Source organism: Hipposideros armiger, unplaced genomic scaffold (assembly GCF_001890085.2).
Source record: "Hipposideros armiger isolate ML-2016 unplaced genomic scaffold, ASM189008v1 scaffold_29, whole genome shotgun sequence".
Classification (NCBI taxonomy): domain Eukaryota; kingdom Metazoa; phylum Chordata; class Mammalia; order Chiroptera; family Hipposideridae; genus Hipposideros; species Hipposideros armiger.
The window spans coordinates 2,263,761-2,287,807 of NW_017731379.1; the positions used below are offsets into that span (position 1 = coordinate 2,263,761).

The 24,047-nt window shown below is 37.3% G+C and overlaps 2 protein-coding genes across 4 annotated transcripts in view; both read right to left on the bottom strand.

Annotated features, from left to right (window-relative positions):
- Window positions 1-8,614, bottom strand: part of RNF43 (ring finger protein 43) — a 60,731-nt gene extending 52,117 nt beyond the window's left edge. The window contains exons 1-2 of one of the 3 annotated variants that reach the window (XM_019636792.1): window positions 7,178-8,614; window positions 5,519-6,150 (exon numbers count right to left, since the gene is read on the bottom strand). In XM_019636792.1, the coding sequence (XP_019492337.1) occupies window positions 5,519-5,770 (252 nt within the window). In that variant the 5' untranslated portion in view covers window positions 5,771-6,150; window positions 7,178-8,614. Of the gene's footprint in view, window positions 1-4,108; window positions 4,360-5,518; window positions 6,151-7,177 lie in introns of those variants that run through there. The other 2 variants (XM_019636793.1, XM_019636794.1) reach the window with 2 other exon arrangements.
- A 1,452-nt stretch (window positions 8,615-10,066) lies between these two features.
- The window catches only part of HSF5 (heat shock transcription factor 5), a 40,696-nt gene continuing 26,715 nt past the window's right edge, over window positions 10,067-24,047 (bottom strand). The window contains exon 7 of the mRNA XM_019636604.1: window positions 10,067-12,275. Within this exon, the coding sequence (XP_019492149.1) occupies window positions 12,205-12,275 (71 nt within the window). The 3' untranslated portion in view covers window positions 10,067-12,204. The remainder of the gene's footprint in view (window positions 12,276-24,047) is intronic.

Sequence of the window (24,047 nt, forward strand, 5' to 3'; positions counted from 1 at the left end):
CACACACACACACACACACACACACACACACACAAACACACATTACTACAAAAACCAAAGAAATGTCGACCCCCAGAGTCAGCTAAATGAACACCAGATAGTCAGATAGAGACAATAACCAGGGGCACTGCTCATTCATTACCTCCTACTGACCACAGAGATTTACGAATCTGAACTTACAAAATTTTTGCTGGATTCCCACATGAAGTATGAAACTATCATATACACAAATCTGTTTGACGGGTGCCTATAAAAGAGATAGCTTCTTAACTTGAAAAATTATCATTACAATACTCTGCAGCTTCCTTCTCTCCTATGGGTGCCAGGCTTCCAACAACAAAGCCAACCAAGTCAGAAGGCTGGGGTTGCAGGAGGCAAGCACCTAAGGTTGTTTGTGCACATAGACGGTGTACTTCCGACTATGTTCCAAAGTCAATTATAAATTAATTGGATTATCTGCATTTCCATGAACATAAATAACTGAGAATTTGAGGGACCTTGAATATTTATAACTCTTTTAAAGGCTGGCCTCAAAGCAAAATCACAAAATCTTTGAAATCTCTGCTTCCAAAGGAACTCTAACTTGAGGAATGACAGTTAAATGCATGCTGTTTCAAAGTTTATTATGTCAGGTTCCCATATTAGATAATTTACTATAGGCTGTTATAACATGAAGAGAAAGATAGTGAAAGTTGTTACATTAAAAGGGGGATGCTGAGTAAGTAAACATTCTGCTTTACAAAAATCTTTGCAAATGAAACACAAATGAGGGAAATAGAAAAAAATACAGAGGTTATTAGAAGTTAGCAGGATAGCGTACATTCTGGATCAATCTCAGCGAATAATACTCATCACAATTGATCATTTATACAAAGCCTACATTGGTGTTCTGTTTATCTGTGGCATTCTTAGATGCACCAAATTTTAGAGCTGGAAAGGCATGGGCTCTAGGGTTCAAGTTTCAGCTATGTTACCTCCTACCTACGGCCATGACGTTGGCAGATACTAACACTTTGAGCCTCGGTTTCCTTATCTGTAAAATGTGAAAAATAAAAGTACTGTACTTCTCTCATGACGCTATTATGAAGATTCAATGAACTAACACATGTCAAGTGCACAGCAGATGTTTGCTATGTGCTATTGCATTTCGGTCCCTCAATTTTACTGATAGGGAATGTAAAACCTAAAAAGGTAAAAACCATTTTATCTCAAATCACCCAATTACTTAGTGACAGAGTCAGAACTAAAAGTCAGTCAGTCCCTTGAGTCACAGTTTAGTCACTTTGTCAATTACAGTTTTGCTACATAGCATTCTCTCTCTGGCTTTGGTCAAAACTTTATAATACAAGTTTTCTCTCCAGCCCCCACACCAAATAATTCATTTCAGGGCCTGACTAAAAATAAAGTAAAAGTGCAAAGATGGGATAAGTAGGTGTTGACTAATAGGTAAATTAAGAGGCAAGCAGAGACATCGCATGAGGGAGAATTTGTCCCGGAGCTGTTCCCAGCTGCTGGCCAAAACCTAAACTACCATAGCTCCCAGTGTAGCTCTGAAGCCCCAGGGCAGTACATTCTAATCTTGATCATAACTTTATCCCAGAGTCTAAGAAAATCCAGGACAACCAGCTGAGCAGGAAGAGTGTGACAGTTGAAGAATTGGCGACATCTCTCGCGCTACATTAACATCCTCTTGCTCTTTTGCTTTGAGAAGAAAGAAGATTCATTTTGAGTAGTCCCTCTAAGCAATCATATTTATGAATAAGGAACAAGAATTGAGAAAGAAAATAGGACTGTAATCATTTTTGGAAGTGGTAGCAACAATGTTACTGGAAATAATATAAACAAACATTGATAAGAGGCAAACAAAACTAGAAAACTGGACAAGTACACAATGCATAAATAAGGTCCAGCACATTTTCCATCTACAATGGTATAAATCAGGAGAAAAAATATATATATTCAAATTAAAAATAAAAATAGTAAAAAGTTAGAATCATTATTATTTAGTCCTCTTTATCAGTCACCACCAAGTAATTAGGAAATCTAGAAAGTTTCCTTTTTTTTGGTCTCCCGCTTTTTCTCTTTTTTTAAAATTGAGATATAATTGACTTATAACATTGTATTAGTTTTATGTACATCATTTGATACATGTATATATTGTGAAATAATTACCACAATAAGTTTAGTTAACATCTATTACTACACATACTTACAAATATTGTTTTGACATAGACTTTTGATGGCTATCTAGGGAAATACTGATCAGAAGAGCAGTAGAAGTTATTCTAAATATAAAAATTAAGCGGAAAACAAGACAAAAAAATGTAAAAGGAAATCAAAAGAGACAAAGATTGTGGCAGATGCAGGGGAAACCTAACAAGCAGACGCTTTAAAGACAATGGGAAACACGCACAAGGATGTGAAATGATATGAATGCAAAGAAGCAGCTCTTGGGCAAAAAAAGAAAGGAAAACAGTATCATTTGGTCAGGGCTAGGATGGGGAATTGTGAAATGGAAAACAGAAGACTTGAGAAATGAAGGGAATACATCAAAGGCAACATTTCCTCTTCTATTTTGACTTTCTTCTAGTACTCTCAAAAGAATATTACAATTTAAAACTTTGAACATATCTTGTAAAATGGATGTTACTGTTGGTAAAAAGAAACCTAAGCACAAAAAGTGAGGTGTGAGAATCAGGACAAAAATTCACCAAGGCCTGACCTTCAATGTCCTCACATATCCATCCCTTCAGATGAAGTTCAGACAAGCAAAATTATTTTAGAGACAACTGTATGGTCCACTTTATTATTAAACAAATTGGGGGCACATTGTCAAGGGATGCCTCTCTTTGTTTAAGAAAAATTGAAATTGTAATACAAGTGAAAATCCAGTTCACTTGGTCCTTATGAAATTGTACATACCCTGAATTAATTGAGCTAAATGTCAAATTTTCTGAAATTGCCTGGGAATTCCAGAAACCACAGCAAGGTTTTTTTAAATCACTGTCTTCATACCTTTCCCTTTCCCAATGTATAGCATCCCCAATTTTACAAAGACCTGCTTGTATCTTCAGAGACAATCAAACTTAACAGGCAGCTAGGATAATTCATAGGTAGAAGGATACATAGAATTATCCAAAATTCCTCAAAACCAGCAGATAAGACCCCTGTAGATTTGTTATATCAGGGTACAGCTATCTACCAAGAAAGCTAAAGTGCAGCAAAGCACAACTCTAGGAGAGATAAACAGAACTCCAGTTAAATAGAAGGCCTGGTTAAGGACAGTTGAGTAAACCTGAGTTGCAGTATAATCTGATAAGGAATGAATGGCATGGATTCTAGAAGTGTAAACCATGGTTCCCAACACACTAGAGTTCTTTGAAAGAGTTAATCAAATAGTGGGTAAAAAAGAACTGCTGCATATCATTCAAAATGTTGTTTTTGTGTTTTTAAAAATAATTTTCTCATAAGAGACTATCAAGAAAATTTGGTAACTATTGTGGATTAAAATATGATGAATAGACAATAAACCAGGAACAATGCTGAAAGTCTCCAGAGATTAATACTAGGCTAGTTTACAAATTTATTAATGACCTAGAAGAAGCTTTCTTGGACAAAAAAGGTGTAGAAATACTGAAAATTACCAATAATACACACTACTGTCAAGCCTGAAAGGTCTTGCTAAATAATAGATACAATGAAATCCTCCTTTCATAAAATAAACAATACTTAAAGTATGCTAATACACTCGATGTTAAGTAAAAAAAAAAAAATTAGCAAAATTACCAGGAAAAAGGGACAGAATAAAAGAAGACAGAACAGATTGACAAAGTAATGAATGGCAAAGAGAATGCCAGCTAGTGCCTCTTATATACTTTTTTGTTTACAAATATACAGAAATTTTACATAGAGCTTGCGATAACAGAAGACCAAAATTTTAAATAAAAGAGGACACTACTTCATGCAGTATATAATTAATCATTGAACATGCGGCCACAGGACATCAATAGGCACAAAGCTTAGTATTGCCCCCAAAGACCTCAGAGATATCAAAATATGGTCCTGTAGTAAAATAACTTATGGTAAAAAATTAAAATGGAGCACATACCTCATGTTTTAGGGTACTAAGTAGGCAAGGTCAGGGAGGAAGTTTCCTTTCCAGTTGTTGTATTCAAAATTATTTATGTTTCAACTTTTAAATATTCCTAATTCCATACTAGAGTTCAAATTAAACGAGTAGACACTTATCCAAACATTCTTATGCCATTTTTTTTGAGATACATTCTTTTTGCCTATTTATTTTTCTAAACAGCGGAGCCTTCCATTTCACCCAATTCCTCTTCCACTTCGTTTATCGCAGCTTCAAAATATGGCCTAAGAAGTGATCATGAAGAGCCACTATGTCATATATGTAAAAATCCATGTTTGAAAAAGAGAGTTCTAGAATTTGTTAAATTTTCTACCTTCTTTCTCAAATTAACCCAAACTTTAAATTCATGTAATACTCTGGTTCTGTTCGTATCACAAAATAAAAACCTGAGCTTAGTAGCTGAGAGAAATCATATTTAACAACATTTCAACCTGTGTCTAAGAGCTACAGCAAGAAGTGTACTTTCATAAAATAAAATGTAATCAATAAGCAACATAATTTCATGGGATAAGACACTGGAATGCCACATTAAAAAGGTACAGCCCTCTAGGCTCTATCTTCACCATGGGGAGTGAGCAATTCATCTATGAAACGCTGTGGCCCTAATCAGTTCATAAATGCAACACATAATGAGGAGGCTATGAATGAGTTATAGGCAAAATTCACAGCCTGAAAGCCTGAGAAACTGTGCCTGAAAAACTCTGTGGGTCAATAAAAAAAACAGATGTTAAATTTGAGATTTTTGAAAATAATAAAATTATGTGTAGACAAGACTAAAGTGATCAGGAGGCAAGTTTACACCTTGTGTCCATTTTGTAATCCAGTCCTCTCCATTTTGGGCTTAGCAATAGGGTGCCACACGTGGTATGAAGCCAGCGGTAGCATTCAAGCTTGACTGAATTTTAAAAGTGACACAGTGATCAAATATGCTCCAAGGGCATTCTAGAATTTCAGAGTGCTGCTGACCATTAAAATCTACCTCCTTAGTGCTCAGTTCAAATTTAAACAAGATATAAAATACAGCCCTCAGGTAAATTAAATACAAGTTCATATATTTCATCTATCAAAATGTCATGTCCAGAATATACCACTTGCAAAGAAAGTTCTTATTACGTGTATCTATCTACAAAGGCAATGTAATACCAGAGTTAAAAATAAGCAGATGATCTTCTATCCTGTAGGATCTATGTTTGTTCTCGAGTATAAAATAAGAATTTGCTTTAGAACGCCAATGAGGCAAATGTCCTTAAAAGATGGAACAAACAGAAAGCTCAGGAGCAGAAGCCCTTGTATGGTATTTGGTTTGGGAGACAAAAGAAGGCATATTTCAAACAGATGGAAAGTGAAATACAATAAAGTTAGCCTTACCTGCATTAACTTTCCTTCTGCTGGAGTGACTTCAGCAACACCAGCAAACACACCTTCCAAAGTGAGGTTCAGTTTTCCTGTAGGGTCCATTTTCAAGGGGATCACTCTGATAATAGCTTTCTGCTCTGCTGATCTTTCAGACTCCACCGCAGCTGCCAGTACCAGTCCAGTGCGTCCAAAGCCTGCCTGCAGGGTAGCCATCAGCAGCCAGGGCCAGAGGGCAGCCAGCTGCAGCTGGTGGCCACCACTCATGCTACCAGCTGCAGCAGTGCACTTCGGCCATACATACTGCTTCCACGGGCTAACACCAAACGCAGGTTCTCAGATTCAGACAAACGAAGGAAGAGAGAATTTATACTTCAGTTTCAGAAAGCAAAGTCATAGTTTTGGCCCTTCCTTTCTCATATTCCCAAGAACAGGTGGCATTCCTGATCTGGCAAGGAAAAGGGTGTGTTTAGCCCACTTCGGCTACAGGTAGGTCATTTTCTCCCATCTTCACTAATATTAGTAAAGATACCACCACTTTTCTCTGGAATTTCCAACTTCGCTTGAGGTTGAATGTCACATCCTGAATTTTTGTTATATCAGATCACTTGGTGCTGGTCTTCCATATGCATCCAATTGTCGAGCCACTAAACCCAATGTTAATGAATAAAACAAGGCAAAGTAAATAACTAAGGCCATGCATCGAAGGTGAGAGTGAAAAACTCCAGCTCAGAAAATGAAGAAATTGTCCTTTTTAAGCATAATTTGTCAATGGTAAAAGACTAAAAATCACAGAGAATTTTGTCTTCACGGGGAAGGAGAGGAAACATTTCAGGCCACATCTTGAGAGATGTCCAAAGATGCTATAACATGTATTCATAAAAGTTTCCACATTAAACTGTATTTCAAGGTAGCCAAAGTTCAAGGCCCACTAAATTTATAATACTTTTCATGAACCTAAATATACTATAATTTTTAAATGTTCTACTTAAACTTGCCGCTAAATTAGGTTGTAATTTATACCTCTTCACATATTACAGGATAATCCTAAGCATCTCAACCCATTCCAATTCGAAGAATACTTGAAAAGGTTAGCTTTCCAATTTTTTCCCAGTTAAAAATCGTATTTCTGTCTTTATTTTTCTTTCTCTCTTAGGGATTCCAGCTTTTATTCTCCTGCTTGAGAATGTCAAGCACTTTGATTTCCCATGAGATGCTTTTGGAAACTATGATCCTGAGCTTATAATCTGCAATTTTTTAGATTCATAAGGAAAACAAAGGACTATTCCTAACACGTTTTCAAATTCCTCGAGGGGGTGGGGTATAAAAGATGGGGGGGAGTAGGCTCTTCAGGCTCTAAGTAGAATACCCTGAAAAAGTAAAAAGCTGGAATAGGGTAGATCTGTGCTATTTCTAGGCACACTTGAGAATTTGGGTCTTTGTATAAACAAAATCTCATTCTAAGATTTTAAAATGTGCACCCTTAAGTAAATATAAATGCACTTCAACCGCAAAAGCCCACTGTGTTCAGAGGTCAAATTTAAAAAATCTTATAAAGTCTTCAGAATAAGTGCTGAAAAGCCAAGCAATTGAACATGAACCTGTTACACAGATTCTTTTCTTTTGCTGAGGCAGAGGGAGAATAAAAAGAATTTCAAAAGAAAATCTGCAAACCTGTTGTGCTGACGGGCCCACTGGAATCCACGGGGGTGAAACCAATTCAATTATGCTTTTATAGATCCTGCTCAAAAAAGATTTCAACTGTTTAACCAAGTACAGCTCATTCTTCCACCTTCTTACTCTGCAACCAAACCAAGTGCCCCGCACTGCAGGTAGGCACCGAGAAATTCCGCAGCCTGAAAAAATAATCCATGCAGGTCAAAGGCAGAAACTTACTCCAGGGTTAGAGCTACTGTCCCCAAGAACTCTAAAAACACTGATAGAGGATCCAAAATCATTTCTGAAATCTCCTTTCTAACAAAAGTTCTTTTTCTCCCCAAACAGCATATAAAATGATCAAATCTTCAAAGAGAAAAGAAGCAAAGTAACAATTCACTACCAGGAACACAGAAAATCCCAGAGGGAGAAGGCAATATCTCTGAATCATGGATGGACTTGGAAAGTTCGGAAGGATTCGAGTGCTTCCCTTCCAGAAAGACAATTCTGGATCAACTCCCTAGAGAAGGAAGCCTGTGGTTTGTAATTGGTGTTCTAGCTCGAACTCCCTCCCCTGAGACTGCAATCACGCTCTCTACCTGCTGACACAAAGTGAGGGTGGAGCAGCTAGAGGCAACACCCCCCATCCTGCCCCTCCTCCTCCGCTGGCTAAGGCACCGGGCTCCGGCGGCACACTTAACCAGACACGTTCTTTTGCTCTCTTCTCTCAGCTCCTCTACTCCCTCTATGGAGCCACAGTCAAACTGCATCCAATTCAATCCTCAATGCCTTCTCCAGGTAAGCAAGCTACCGCATGTAAATCAGGGCCACTCAAACATATCTAAGCCGATTCTGCACCCGAGAGAGTATAGATGGTGGTGTAAGGAAATAAAGAGAGGCAGAGCGAGAAAAGAAGGAAACCCAGAAGATAAAAGAATGGACACAGGGTTTTGCAAATATATGTTCAAAAAGATTTCTGCTCTTTCCGGGTTTTAGTGTCTAAAATTGGCACAAAGCCCGAATAAAGTGATCCTGTGCTATATAGTACTTATTGATTTATTGTTGTCTTATATCTACTATCCTGGTGAGAACTCTGTCCATTTTATGTATAGTTTTTCTTCAGCTCTTACTAACTTAAATTTGGTAGCTGTTTTCTAAACTGTACCTGTATGGAGTTTTTAGATCAGGTTGATGTCAGAGGCCTGGAATCTGTTACTTTCTTCTCACATCCTTGGGGAGGTGAACTGATACTATGGATCAGACCTATACCCTCAATATAAGATTGCATGTAAGTCTATGTCATAAATACAAGCAAAGGGGTAAAGTATATATGCTTAATGAGAAGAACGTAGGCACAAACCCCCCTAATTTTGGCTAATTACCACATTCATGAACTACAATCCTTCCAGTAACCTTGTCATTAGAAACACGCAAAAGTTTCTAATATATGTTTCTAAAATTTGAATTTTCAAATTTATCAGATTATATTTAACTGTGGTCAGACATTTTATTTTTGACCTGCTGCCAATAATCTTTCCAAATTGTACAAGTGTACAATTATATGAATGTGGTGAACACTACTGAACTGTACACTTAAAAATGGTTAAGATTTATGTTATGTGCTTCTCTCAATTGTGGTAAGAAGCACATAACATAAATCTTTTAAAAAGTTTTCTTAAATTGTACAAATAAATTATACAAATTGATCATCTGTAAAATGTGGATAATAATAATTGCATTGTAGGTTTGTTGTAACGATTAAATGACATAAAAATGCCTCTAAAAGCAAAAAGTATGAGTGGTCTATTCACCTTGCGCATTTTTTCCCCCTAAAGAAGGTTTATGGGGATAGTTAGGAGATTTACTAAGTACCCTAGAGAAGAGAGAGAAATTCTACAGTAAATTCTGAATTTAGCACTTTTTCTTTATTGGTTGAACATTAAGGACATAATGCAAGTATAGACCTTTTATAACTCCTTTCCTAAAGAAAAGGAATAGATCTAATTCTTCTGGAGAGAATTTTTTTTAAAATCTGCTACAATTTTGTTTTTATTTTATGCATTCCATGTAATAATACAGCATAAATAATGCAAAATATACATTATTCTAGATAATATATGCAAAAATATCTTTAAAGTAAGCTGCTAATGGACTTTGCCTCACCTATTCCTGCTTGAAACTTGCAAAGGAATTAAGAGACCCACATCTAAGAGTTAATACACACATTTACTTGAAAGCAGAAAAAAAATACAAATGGGCTTGCCCTTTCTTGAGGAATCTCTGAGCTCTGGGAATGATGATATGTATTATGAAACTGAGTGCCCTGACATACTCAGGATCAAACCAAACAGCTCTTTGTAGTTGAATTCACTGATACACTGTGTTTGTTTAGGTCACCAGAATTGACAAGGAAGAGAAATTAGTCTCTGGCTTTAATGTCTTGGAGTTACCCCTCAGGGGTTGATATACCACAACGTCCACAGAGATGTCCTAGAGATGCCATCACTATGGTAATGAAATGCCCATCTCACTGACATCTACTACCTAATATTGCACAGGAGACAGGTCATCCTTCAGGATCTACTTTCACATCTGGATAGACTAAAGTTACTGAAGACCATTCATCCTTTTCCAAAAACCTAGGTTTCTGTAAATATGTCCAAGAATTGTCCTTATCCTTAATGGAATTTTAAAGATTCAATCTCTATTCAAGTGCAAATAAAAATAAAAAAAAGCCAGGACACATTTTCTTAAAAAGCCAGATTCTTTGAAAAACAGAGTATCTTCTCTTTTGATGTTTACTATTATGATAAATAGTCATAATGACTGAGGTTTCTAATGATCACCAATCGAAAAGTAAAAACAAGCAGAACAACAGTCTAGTTGAAGCACTTTATTGTTGACTGATTGAAATTTATCATGCTTAAGGTGCTGAGATACTGAGGTGCTAGTCAGGAACCTTGTTACTATGTGTCAGACCCTACTGGCTAATTCACACACAGATTTTATTTTATCTTTTTCTATTTTATCCAAATCAGTGAAGACAGCTTTAGTTGACAGGTAGCAGACATGTGAGTATAGTAGGAGATCCAGCTCCTTGGTCTTTTGTATTCATATATTTAAAAAGTTTGGAAAGCTGATATAGGTATTTCATTAATTAAGCCTTAAAACCACTGAACCCAAATTCAGGCCAAGGTTCCTGCTTGACACATGTTCCTCAAAAGGTATTATCTCTTTCAACATATACAAAGCTAAGAAAGGCATATTTAAGGGAAGAAATGTCACCTACACAGTGTATCAGCTTTTCAACATGACAGAGAAAAGACAAAGATCCTTCATTTGGAAATTGGGTCTCCTCTTCACATACTCTGCCAAAATACATAGTCTGGCCAAAAGATGTAGGAGTCTTGATAATCTGTTTATCTTTTAAACCTTGAGAATAAAGATGAATAAATGCCCATCACATGGACACCAACTAATCTAATCAGATGGGCCAAACAGGTCATTTTTCAGAACCCACTTTTACATCTAAACCAAGTCACTGCAGACCAATAGAGCTCATCCTTTTCCAAAAAATCTATTATCTGTGTAATATTTCTAGGGTTTGACATCATTGGGAAGGCACAATGCAATTTACGAAATGAATTGTTACACCCACTAAGTGCCTTTTCTTTTTAATTAGTTTCATATTCCTAGGCTTTCCTTTGGCTTCTGCAGTGCTTATTAGGAAAACTGAAGCAGAATCCAATAAGAAAGTTCTAGTCAATTTAAAAGACTTTTAAATCAGGACGTTTCTTGCTGTTGTTGGGTGAGCAAGAGAGGGGTCAACCACGGAAACTGGACAACCAACATACCTCTCCTAAAATCCAGTCCCACAATCCTACTACTCGAATTTAGAATCCTATAGAGGGGATAGGATAAAAATATTACAGTCTATCCCACTATCCAAAATTCTCTCAGAAGCTGAAACCAGACATAAACTACTAAAAATATCAGAGGTATAGCTTCTGTTAAATGACCACTAATCAGTTTCTCCCAAAATTTGCACACAATATCTTATATAGATCAGAATTTATATTTACTGAATGTAAAAATCTAAAATAAGAAAACACTGTGTTAAATCTCTTAATGTTTTTGTTCACACATTGTACATTTCCCCCCTTAAAATAAAAATATTACATATGCATCCTTTATCCTTCTATCCTCCAATATTAATAAAAATATAAAGCTTTAAAACTTCTAAATCTACCAGTGTTTATAAATATATTAAACAAGTTAAATACTTTTCTTTAGAAGACATTTAAATAAATGATATATTAACAAAACCTGACCATTTATGATAATGTATCATTAAAATTTTAAAAAGATATGAAAATAGAAGAATGCTCCCATTAATATAAAAGAATTAGGAGCTGTTAAGGTTGATAGATGGTCCAAGTCCGGATGCCTTGCTCTTGAAACAGAATGCTGGGTTAGGAAGTAAGAGCATTTCCTGGTTAATCACTTAGAAAATTAGCTCTTTCCCAGAGTTTCTTCCCTGGGATTCCTGACCCATTTAGACCTGTAATCTCGGTGACCTTACATGCCTTCATTTCTCACACAATCTTCTCTGAAAGGATCACACTGTGACTTGAAACAGATAGACTGAACTCCCCACTGGAGTTGTGCTGACTACAGTTTGGAAGTGGCAAGATAACAAAGCAACACACACAAATTATTCTCCAGTACCATAGATGCAGCAGTTTTTAGATGCTTTCTTGACTGTAACAGAAGGCCAGGACTTTTCATTTGAAAGGGATCTGGGCAGCAAAAAAAAAAATAGCTGCTAGATATTTAGTAGTTTGTCAAGGTAAATAATCTGAACTAAACAGCTGTAGTAAATACCAAATTCCCAATTTTCAATTAACAAAATCGTCAAATTAACAAAACAAAAATACTTTTTTTTTCCTTAACAGAACTGAAAAAATCCCAACAGTGTGTCATGTGCAAGGCTAGTCTGCCTCCAGCTACAGCTAGTGCACAATGTCACATTTGTCATCCATTTCTCACTCTTTTAATTCTTCCTCCTTTGGAAAGTGCTCCTGCTTGCAGGCCACGTCCACCAGCAGATGAAGATCTAGAAAAAAAGAGCGTTTGTTTACTCACTCTTAGCCTCTCAGACTGTAGACTTCGATGGACAAGAAGAACAAGTTGCTTATGTTTCACCTGTAGATTTGGTTCTAAAATCATTATCTCATCAGATTCTCAATGTTAGGTCATTCCTGTATCTCTAAAAAACACAGGTGTAGGGCCGGCCGAGTGGCGCGGTGATTAAGAGCTGGCTTGGGACGCCAGAGGGCCCTAGTTCGGATCCCACATATAAGGGCCAGTGACACTGCCCTCCATAGCTAAGATACTAAACAACAGCTCAACCTGGAGCTGGGCTGCCGTGAGTCGCCGGCGACAGCGTAGGCTGCAGCCCCTGCGGCAGTGGGTTGCCATGGGCTACCGTGTGTAGCCAGCAGCCAGTGTGAGCAGCCGTCCAGAAGCCGGCGACAGATCTGCCTTGCCCGGGAAGAGCGCAATGATGGTGCCAACTTGGGCCAGTGAAGCAACGTCCTCCACAACTAGACTGAAGAACAAAACGACAGCAACTTGTCTGTTCCCCTTCCCCCAATTCCCCAATGCTGTTCCCATCCCCCAATTCCCCAATAAAAATCTTTAAAAAAAAAAAAAAAGAACACAGGTGTAGCCCAGTTGTTACCCCAAAGAGACCAACAACGTTTAAAATTTCTATCCCTTCAGTGATACGGCCAAGCCTCTTTTCATTTCAATTGCCTTTTATTATAAGTGCAAAATTAAGAAAAATTGTCAAAGGGATCAGAGTGGAATATACAGATAAAAATTCATTTCTTCAATGTGATAAGGATAGGTGGGTGGGTTGTGGAAATATGAAAAAGTAATGCCTTCAGAAATACAACGTTAAAATAAGGAATCACTACTTTTCCCAAGTTGAATGCCCTCATAAAATTTCTACTTATTGACTAACATAGCTGATCTTTTGTAAAAACACCTATCTGAAGTGTCTGAAAAAAGAAAGCATACCCCAGGTTGGCCTAGTGGCTCAGTTGGTTAAGAGCTCGCTCAAGAGTGCGAGCTCTGAGCAACAGGGTCGCCAGTTCAATTCCCTGCCCGAGCTGAGCTGCTGCTGAGCTGCCAACAGGTGGCAGGATGGCTCAGCTAAAAAAAATAATAACAATAATAATAATAATAATAATAATAATAATAATAAAGCATACCCTTTACAGAGGTCAAGAGACAAAAGTGGCTCATTAGGAATGGAAAGAAGTGGGCCGGCCGAGTGGCTCAGTTGGTTAAGAGCTCGCTCAAGAGTTTGAGCTCTGAGCAACAGCTGTTCGAGTCCCGGCTCGAGCTGAGCAGCCGCTGAGCTGCCAACCAGTGGCAGGATGGCTCAGCTTAAAAAAAAAAAAAAAACAAGAATGGAAAGAAGTAAAAAAGTGAGCTCTCACTCTGTAATACAAAAAGCTAAGACCATGTGTAGAAGTAGACTAAATGGCCTATCCAAGTAATACAGGCAGAAATAAAGGGATCTTAATGTGTCTTCTAGATTCAATATAATTAGTTCAGAACTTCTAAAGCAACATGACTAGGAAGCCTTTTAGGTTGGTTTTGAAGTTTATAATTTTTCTATAGTGGCATTTTGGAGTTAAACTAAACTATATAGCATGAATCCTTTATTTCATCCTAGATACACTGAGACTTTTGTCACTATATTTGCAGAACACAACCTCTGGGGGATTGATCCACAGCCTGGGCAAGAGAGCTGATTCAATAAAATAATTCTACCATCACCTTTGAGAAAATCTAGAAAGCATCTGGAACAGTACCTAATTTTTGCCATATATTATAAAAGATAGACCAGTCATGAGGGGAAGGTACTAGCTCATCTGGTAAACTACACTACCATCTATCCATAAAGAACAAGTCATTTAGGGCCGGATGAGTGGCTCAGTTGGTTAAGAGCTCGCTCAAGAGTTTAAGCTCTGAGCAACAGCGATTCGATTCCCAGCCCGAGCAGAGCAGCCACTGAGCTGCCAACAGGTGGCAGGATGGCTCAGCTTAAAAATAAATAAATAAAATAAATAAAAAAGAAATAACGTAAGAACAAGTCATTTATCCAGATGAGTACCATATAGAGGGAGAACAAACCGACTTCAAGTGATTACGTTTATTACTTAAAAATTGGTTTCTCACACATACATAATCATAGCAGCATTATTCACAATAGCCAAAAGGTAGAAGCAGTCCAAGTGTCAATCAACAAATGAATGGATAAACAAAATGTGGTATATACACACAATGGAATATTACTTAGCCTTAAAAAGGAATGAAATGTTGACACCTGCTATAACATGAATGAACCTTGAAGACACTACATTAATTGAAATAAGTCCTTCATAGAAGGACAGATACTGTATGATTGCACGTATATGAGGTACCTAAGAGTAGTCAAATTTATAGAGACAGAAAGTAGAATGGTGGTTGCCAGGGGCTGCAGGGCAAGGAGTTATTGTGTAATGGATACAGAGTTTCAGTTTGAGAAGATGAAAAAAGTTCTGGAGATGGTGATGGTAGTACAACAAAGCGACTATACTTAATGCCACTGAAATGAACACTTAAAAATGGTTAACATGGTAAATTTTATATTTTGTATTTTTTAACCACAAAACTGGCCTCTTTACAATCTAAATAGTGATAATAATAACAATAGTAATAACATATATTACATCTTTTTTCTTTTTTAATTTGCCAATTATTTTATTTTTTAAAATATTTTTTTATTTTTTTAATTACAGTTGACATACAGTATTGTATTAGTTTCGGGTGTACACCATGGTGATTAGACATTTATGTAACTTACGAAGTGATTACCCTGATAAATCTAGTACCCATCTGACACCATACATAGTTATTTCAATATTATTGACTATATTCCTTATGCTATACTTTTCAGCCCCATGACTATTTTGTAACTATCAGTTTGTATTTCTTAATCCCTTCCCCTTATTCATCCATCCCCCAACCCTCCTCCCATCTGGCAACCATCAAAATGTTCTCTGTATCTATGGGTTTGTTTCTGTTTTTTTTATTTTGTTCTTTAGATTCCACATCTAAGTGAAATCATATGATGTTTGTCTTTCTCTGACTTACTCCATTCAGCACAATACCCTCTAGGTCCATCCATGTTGTTGCAGATGGCAAGATTTCATTCTTTTTTATGGCTGAGTAATGTTCCATTGTATAAATGTACTACTTACTCTTTATCCATTCATCTATTGATGGACACACAGGTTGCCTCCATATCTTGGCTATTATAAATAATGCTACAATGAACATATGGATGCACATGTTCCCTTTGAAGTAGTATCATACCTTTTTTTCAAATAACTAAATGCATTATTATAAGGACTCCTAATTAATAGATACTGGAAGGAAGAACCTCTAAGCTATTATATATGGCTAATTAAGTAAAGCTAGTGGTTTCTAAACCTTGCTGCACATTGGAATCACCTGAGGATCTTTTAAAAAATACTGATGCGGGGCCTCTGAGTGGCGCGCCAGTTAGGAGTTGGCTTGGGAGTGCCAGCTCTGAGCAGCAGGGCCCCGGTTTGGATTCCAAATGAGGGCCAGTGACACTGCACCCTCTACAGCTAAGATGGTGAACAACAGCTCAACCTGGAGCTGGGCTGCTGTGAGTCGCGGGCAGCGGTGTAGACTGCAGTGGGGCTGGCCGGCAGCGGGCGTGAGCTTTCGTGAGCTGCTGTGAGCCGCTGTGAGTGGCCGTCCAATGGCCTGCGAGCGACTGCCTCAGCTGGGAAGAGCACAATGATAATACCAACATGGGCCAGTGAAGCGACATCCTCCACAACTAAACTGAAGAACAAAAGGACAGCAACTTGTCTGTTCCCCTTCCCTGATTCCCCAACGCTGTTCTCCTCCCCCAATTCCCCAATAAAATCTTAAAAACAAAACAAAACTGATGCCTACAGGTCCTACCCCATATATTCTGATTTCATTGGTATAAAGTGCAATCTAGGCATCAGAATTTTTTAAAGCTGACCAAAAGATACAGAAGGAATAACACCTAATTATAATCATTCTCTAAATACCTCAGCTCCATATCAGAACAAGGACAGGCCATATTGTAATAGAAAATACTAAAATAAGATTTTGGAATATGAGTTGACCCAACTATAACCCAACTTTGAAAGCAGAGTAGAAATTCTTGATAATAACAAAGGTAAAGACTATTTAAAGCAACTAGAGATTCATATGGGGAGGCAGACTGAAGAACAGCAGCAACAAACCCTCTTTTATTCAGTGAACAAATGTCATTTATTTAATTGCTTATTAAGACTTTATCATATTGACAGGTTCCACTAATGGACAACAGCACACCACAGATAGGCATGTTTAAAATAACAATAGCCTATATGGCTCTATAACATCCTCTGAGTGAGTTACAGAAAGTAGTATGAGCAACAAAACCCTCTTAACAACCTTAATGATTGGGCTTTAAAATAGCATTTGGCACACAGCTTCTAATAACAAGCATCTAAACATAACAGTTTTATTAAAGTGAGCTTCCTTCATTAGCAAAGCTACCAATCAAGGGGTTAAGAGTCTAGAGACCAATAAAAATACAGAAAGACATAGACTAGCTTGGCGCTACCAGAGATTTATATGATTCCGTTCAGAGAAGACACGTATTTGGGAATCACAGCCCCTGAGTTGGTCTGAAAGCTGAAAGGCCTTGAGGGACAAGTGCATTGCATCTACTTGTTTGGAAATGTTAATTCCTACTGAGAGCACCCTCTAGGGTTTGGGGGCTATTACCTTAATGAAATCTCATTCATAATCCAATAGCTACAAAATTCCTTTCTTCAGGGATGAATTTAACTTTGCTCTTAAACATTCAGTTTCCCTTAACTATAAATATCCCATCAGAACGTAAGACAGTGTAGCTTCTACAGTAAGATTACTATTTGGGTATACTGAGTTTAGAGTAATATCATTATAGAAATTGGAGGAGCATGTTTGAGTCTAATGTTCTTTGCCTCTTGGTATTTTCAATCCACAAGGTATTTCCTTAAATCAACATGTGCTCAAAAGGTCTACACACAGCATGGCAACAACTGTGATTAACGACCTCCTTCTAACAAATGTACATCTGTTGAAATCAATACTATCTGGATACCTAATCAACTTGAAGTCTCGAAAAAAATTCAAAGAAAGCTTGAAGTGTGAGAAAATGCTCCTACTTAAAAAGGGCAGACAACTTTTCAAAATAATTCCGTTATAGAAGGCCCCTGAAAAATTCTGGGATACAGAAGGCCTCTGTTCAATGGGATACTGAGCAACATAATGTCATTCCAACATTTAATGTTAGAAACACAGTTTCAGAATTTGGGGCCAAAGGAGTCTAGAGGTGATTTAATGAAATTATAATGTATTTATTGTGAGAGTTGGAACCTTGCTGAGGCTCCACTACTATCACTACTCTTAATGATAGTGACAGTTGAAATTTAAGTGATGCTCTAGGAATTTTACATTTGTTTCCCATCATTAATAGTTTAACCTTGGAGTTTAGTATCTATCAAAATAAAAAAACATTTGGTCATCTGCAAGAATTAAACTGAATACTACACCATTGTGAGCTTCCCCATAAGTACCTCCTTACTCTCTTAAGGGCTTCTCTGGTCATCAATGTTAAGGGCTGTGAAAAGATTAGAAGCTAAGAACAAGAACTTTCTAATACAGGGTGCAATAGACTGAATGTTTGCATCCCCCCACCCCAAATTCATATGTTGAAACCTAGCCCCCAATGTAAAGAGGTTCAGCTGTTATGGGAAATAGTTTGGCAGTTCCTCAAAAATTAAACATAGACCATATGACCCAGCAATTCCACTCCTAGGTATACACCAAAAAGAACTGAAAATAGATACTCAAATACATATACAAATATGTTCATAGCAGTACTTTTCACAATAGCCAAAAGGCAGAAACATCCCAAATGCCCATCAGCAGATGAATGGATAAACAAATTGTAGTATATACATATAATATAATATTATTCAGCCATAAAACGGAATAAAGTTCTGATACATGTGGTACAAATGTGAATGAACCTTGAAAACATTATGCTAAGTAAAATAAGCCAGACACAAAGGTCACTTATTACATTTCATTATGTGAAATATCCAGAATAGGTAAATCCACAGAAACAGAACACAGATTGGTAGTTGCCAAGGGCTTGAGGAAGAATGGAATGGGAGCAACTGTCTAATGAATATGGGGCTTTCTTTTGGAGTGATAAAATGTTTTGGAACTAGATAGATGCTGCACAACATTGTCAATGTACTAATGCCACTGAACAGCACACTTAAAAATGGTTAAGGTGGTATGCTTCATGTTATATATATTTTACCCCAATTTTTTCAAAGATTGTTCTTTCCCAAGAGTTTTTTTTTAAAACATACATCAGTAAGATAACAGTGTGTCTGATGGAGAAAAAAGCAATTCATGCACTCCACAAACATTTAGTGCCACAGGTAATAATCTAGGTGCTGGGGATACAGCAATGAACAAAACAAAGTCATTGCCATCATAGAACTAACCTAGAAGGGAGAAAATAATAAATAGAAAATGTAGGACTGGCCGAGTGGCGCGTTGGTTAACAGCTGGCTTGGGACGCCAGAGGACCCGGTTCAGATCCCACATATGAGGGCCAGTGACACTGCCCTCTACAGCTAAGATGCTGAACAACAGCTCAACCTGGAGTTGGGCTGCCGTGAGNGAAGAGCGCAATGATGGTGCCAACTTGGGCCAGTGAAGCAACGTCCTCCACAACTAGACTGAAGAACAAAATGACATCAACTTGTCTGTTCCCCTTCCCCCAATTCCCCAGCACTGTTCATATCCCCCCAATTCCCCAATAAAAATCTTAAAAAAAAAAAGTCATTTAGAAGGGTCATATCTTCTTTTATAATTTCTTTAGCACCAAAACATTATCTTTCTAACAAAACATTTATTCTTATTAAAAGTAATTTCCTTTTGTTGAAAATATCAGAACATATTTAGAATTCCAAAACAATTATTTCAATCATTTTAATAGTAACAAACATTTGGAGGAGGGTGTGTTTCTAAGGATAAAGTAAGTATGAAATACTCTCCAATCATTCCTACCATTATACAATGCATCCAGTGAAATCTATGCAAAAAATGTTTTATCTAAAAAATATTTAGACAAGGAGTTAGGAATTCAGATCCTACAGCCAGACTTCCTGCCTTTGGAGCCCAGATCCAAAAATTTAAAAGCAGAATACACTTGAGCAGGGTTATCTCTTTGGGCCTCGGTTTCTGCATCCTATTTGAATAGGGATAATAATAGCACCCATCTAACATGTTTGTTGTAAGCAATGAATGAATGAATATGCATAAAGCACTTAGAATAGTACTGGCATACAGTAAGCAATCAATCAATAAATAGCTAACACTGCTATTATTTTAACTAAAGAAATACATCTTCCAAACTGTCTCTTCATAGCTAGGATATCATGAAAAGATTGAACTCTTTATGCTGGGATAGTTATACTTACAGATGTAGTCTTAATAATAGGCTGATTCTCCTCTTTTCCAGAGACAAAGACTCTCCAGAATGAATGAGAATCAGTTATAACATCACACCTTTGGATTAAACAGAGGATGACATTTATTGAGCACCTACCACCATGTCCCAAGCACAGTACTAGGTGCTTTACACATTTTGCTTCATTTAATCCAAACAATTGACTGAAGTATTAACATTACTTTACAAAAGTAAGGAAACTAAGGCTCAGAGATGTTAAATAATTTGCCAAAAGTCACAAAGCTGGTAGTGACAGTGGTAGTAATCAAACTCCAAAGCATGTGCCCTTTAATATATCACAATACTTCCCTAGTCTTTCCTTCTTCCTAAAACGTAACTGTTTAATTTTACTAGGACTCTACTTGCTGAGCATTTTAAAGGTGTCTTTATTATAAAGTAGTAAATTCCTCTTTTTACATCCACATTTTTCATATTTCGTGTGCTAATAAAATTACTAAATAATCACGTTTCATAATCTTTGAAAGTAAATTAGCCTAATGATTGCAAAAATGCATTGAAATGCTTCCCTATTTCTCCATTATTGACTACTGATTTTTAAAATGTCAGAGGTTTATAAAGTATACTAGAAATAAATATTTTCTTATTCCATCAATGTGCAATTTATGGCATTAAACTACACATGAAAGGAAAAAACTTTAAATAATGGACAGAATTCTAGTTCAGATACAAATATAAGGGTTGATGTCTTCTAAATTACTCATTTAAAAAATTCCAGTGATTAAAAATGCCAGCTATTACTAAGATGGCCACATAAAATTCAAGTTGTTGTCACTTCCAATATAGGTTAGGCAAACAGGTTCTTACACAATAATCCTGGGAGATTATTCAAATATACAATTAAAATGTTTTGGGTTTGAATTTGGTTTCCCAGCATATCTGAAAGCATAAATATCCTAAGAAATAAGTTAAGTGAAAAAAAGCCAAACACCGAGGAGGGGTCTGAAGGGTTTGCCAAAACTTTCCCCTAGAGTTTTAATAGTTAAGGAAAATCTAGCCCCCTAGTGGCAAGAAAAGGATCAGTTGGAAGCTGCAGGTTTTTCACCCATCAGGGCACCACCAGCAGTGTTACGTTAAAAATAAATCAATGACGGCCAGACGAGTGGCGCGTTGGTTAAGAGCTGGCTTGGGATGCCAGAGGGCCCTGGTTCGGATCCCACATATGAGGGCCAGTGACACTGCCCTCTACAGCTAANCCCAGGAAGAGCGCAATGATGGTGCCAACTTGGGCCAGTGAAGCAATGTCCTCCACAACTAGATTGAAGAACAAAACGACAGCAACTTGTCTGTTCCCATTCCCCCAATTCCCCAATAAAAATCTTAAAAAAAAAAAAAAAAGAAAATGTCAAGAAGCAATAAGCACTACAGAAGAAAAACAAAGGATAAAGAATAGAGATTGAGGGAGGGTGGGACATAAAGAATAGGGTGCAATTTCAAATAGCATGGCCAGAAAGGTTTCTATGATGAACTGGCACCTGAGTAGAGAACTCAATGAAATGAAGGAAGAAGCCATATGAATATCTGGGGGAAGAACATTTCAGGCAGAGAGAACAGCAATGTGAAGACATATGTTTGGTGTGTCCAGAGAATAGTGAAGAGACTGCTGTGGCTGGAACAGATGAGGGATATAGGTGGTAGGAGATGAAGTCAGAGCAGTCGCCAGGAGCCAAGTCATCCAGGCTCTTGTAGATCATAGTAAGGACTTTTAGATTTTGTTCTAAATGTGATGAAAAAAAACCACTGGAAATTTATGTTTTCCATAAATAATGTTTTAAAAGGACCACTCTGATTACTGTGTACAAAAAAGACCATAGGGGCCAACAGTGGAAGGAGGAAGACCAGTTAATAAGCTACTGCAATCATCTAGGCCAGAGATGGTAGTGGTTTGGACCATGGTGATAGCACATAAAGGTGATGAGAAATGGTCAGATTCTGGATCTACACCGAGATGAAGCTGACAGTATCTGCTGATGGGTTGGATATGGGATGTAAGAGAAGAGAGTCAAGGAAGACTCTAAGATTTTTGGTTGACTAGAGGTGACTAGAAGTACTAGTTCTTAAAATAAGTAAAATTGGGGAAAAGGTGGAACATATTAAGTTTGGGACACCTACTGGAGATCCAAACAAAAGTATAGTATAGGCAATAAGGTATGCAAGTCTGGGGGACAGAGAAGATTGAGACTTAAGATATAAATTTAGGAGTCATCACAATAAAGATGATAATAAAAACAAGGAGACTGGTGAGATAGCCTGGGAATTGAACAGAGAGAGAAGAAGAGAGGTCTAAGAATTGATATCTGGAACTCATCGATATTTAGAAGTCAGGGAAGATAAACTACGGAGTGGAGTGGCCAGTGAAGCTGAAGGAAAGAAAACCAGGAAAAGGTGATGTTCCAGAAGCCGAGTGAAAAAAAGTACTTCAGGAAGCCGGAAGTAGCCTGTTCAGATGCTGCTGAGGTGCAGTAAAATGGGGACTGGGAACTGACCACTGGATTTGCCAATGTGGCAGTCATTTGAAACCTTGATAAGAGTTTTACTTGAGCAGCAGGAATGAAAACCTGATTGGAAAATCTGGTTGAGATAAGGATATGCTTTCAAGGAGCTGTTTTCTAAGGGGAACAAAACAATGGAGGAGTAGTAGCTCGATGGAAATATGAATGAAGGGAAGGTGAAAACCTATGATGGCATATTTGTATGCTGATGGGAATTAGCTAATATAAAAGATAAAATGGGATTATTGAGGAGTAAGGGGGGATAACTCTAAGTGCTAAATCCACAAGTACACAAAGGGAATGGGATTCTGTACACAAATGGAAGGACTGGCTCTTTTCCATTGTAATAGGAGAAAAGGCAGGGTGTAGTGTTACACAGGAGGTAGACTGATAGATTTGTTGGTGGGAAGATATGAAAGTTCTAGCTGCTTCTATTTTCTCAGTAAAATAAGAAACAAGATCATAGCTGAGAATGAAAAGGGGAGGGTGTTGGAAGTTGGAGCAGTGAGGAGAAGATATGATACAGTAGCTTTGAAAAACGGGGAATACACTGACTAGGGAAATATAATAGGATTGCTCGCAACACTGGGAACCCACATGAATTTTAAGTGAGACCAGTCATTTGAAAATTATTTAACAGTAATAAACATAAGAATAATAAGTATTATGAAAAGAATAATTTTTGCTAAAATTTCATTGCTACCTTCTTACTATGTACCAGGCACCATATGAAGCCAGTTAAATGCTTTATATCATTATTATCTTCATTTTACAGATAAAAAACTGAGGCTCAGTAAAGTTAATATGTCCAAGTTTACCACAGTAAATGGCAGAATCCAGATTTTAATTTAGGTTTTCTAATAACAAAAGTTTTCTTTCTATTGACTATGTTGTACTGCCTCTCATAGATAGTATATAAATCTTATACTGACTTTGGTTAAGGTCATGTTTTCACAGACCAACTGTTAGGCTAAGTTCTGTAAAAAAAAATAATAATTTGCAACTTCATGAATTGTAAGTCTGCTTCCATTTTCATTACAAAAGCTAACTTTTTTGCAAACAGTTTCTAGCATGAGTCATTTATTTGCTTCCTGACCCTAATAAAATGAAAATGTGATTAGATGTCATAATAATGCCAATATTTCACAACTCTTCTGTTTCACAGCAGGAAGCCAAGGTCAATTAAGACTCATCTATCAACACCACTGACCAAAGGATAAGGCTTTACTCAGAAAAAAACAAAACAAAACAGGAAGAGTTAATAAAGATAATTAATGTGCTAATTATTTTATCAGTTACATGTATAACTGTAATATGTAGTGAAAGAGAGGAAATTATTATTATCACAGCAGGCACCAGAGTTCCTCTTGGGGAGGTAGCTGTCTTTGTTGAGGAATATATCTTTTTTTTTAAAGATTTTTATTGGGGAATTGGGGGATGGGAACTGTGCAGGGGAATTGGGGGAAGGGGAACAGACAAGTTGCTGTCCTTTTGTTCTTCAGTCTAGTTAGGGAGGACGTTGCTTCACTGGCCCAAGTTGGCACCATCATTGCGCTCTTCCTGGGCGAGGCAGTTCGGTCGCCAGCTTCTGGACGGCCGCTCACAGCGGCTGCTGGCCGCTCACACTGGCTGCCGGCTACACATGGTAGCCCATGGCAACCCACTGCAGCAGGGGACTGCAGCCCACACC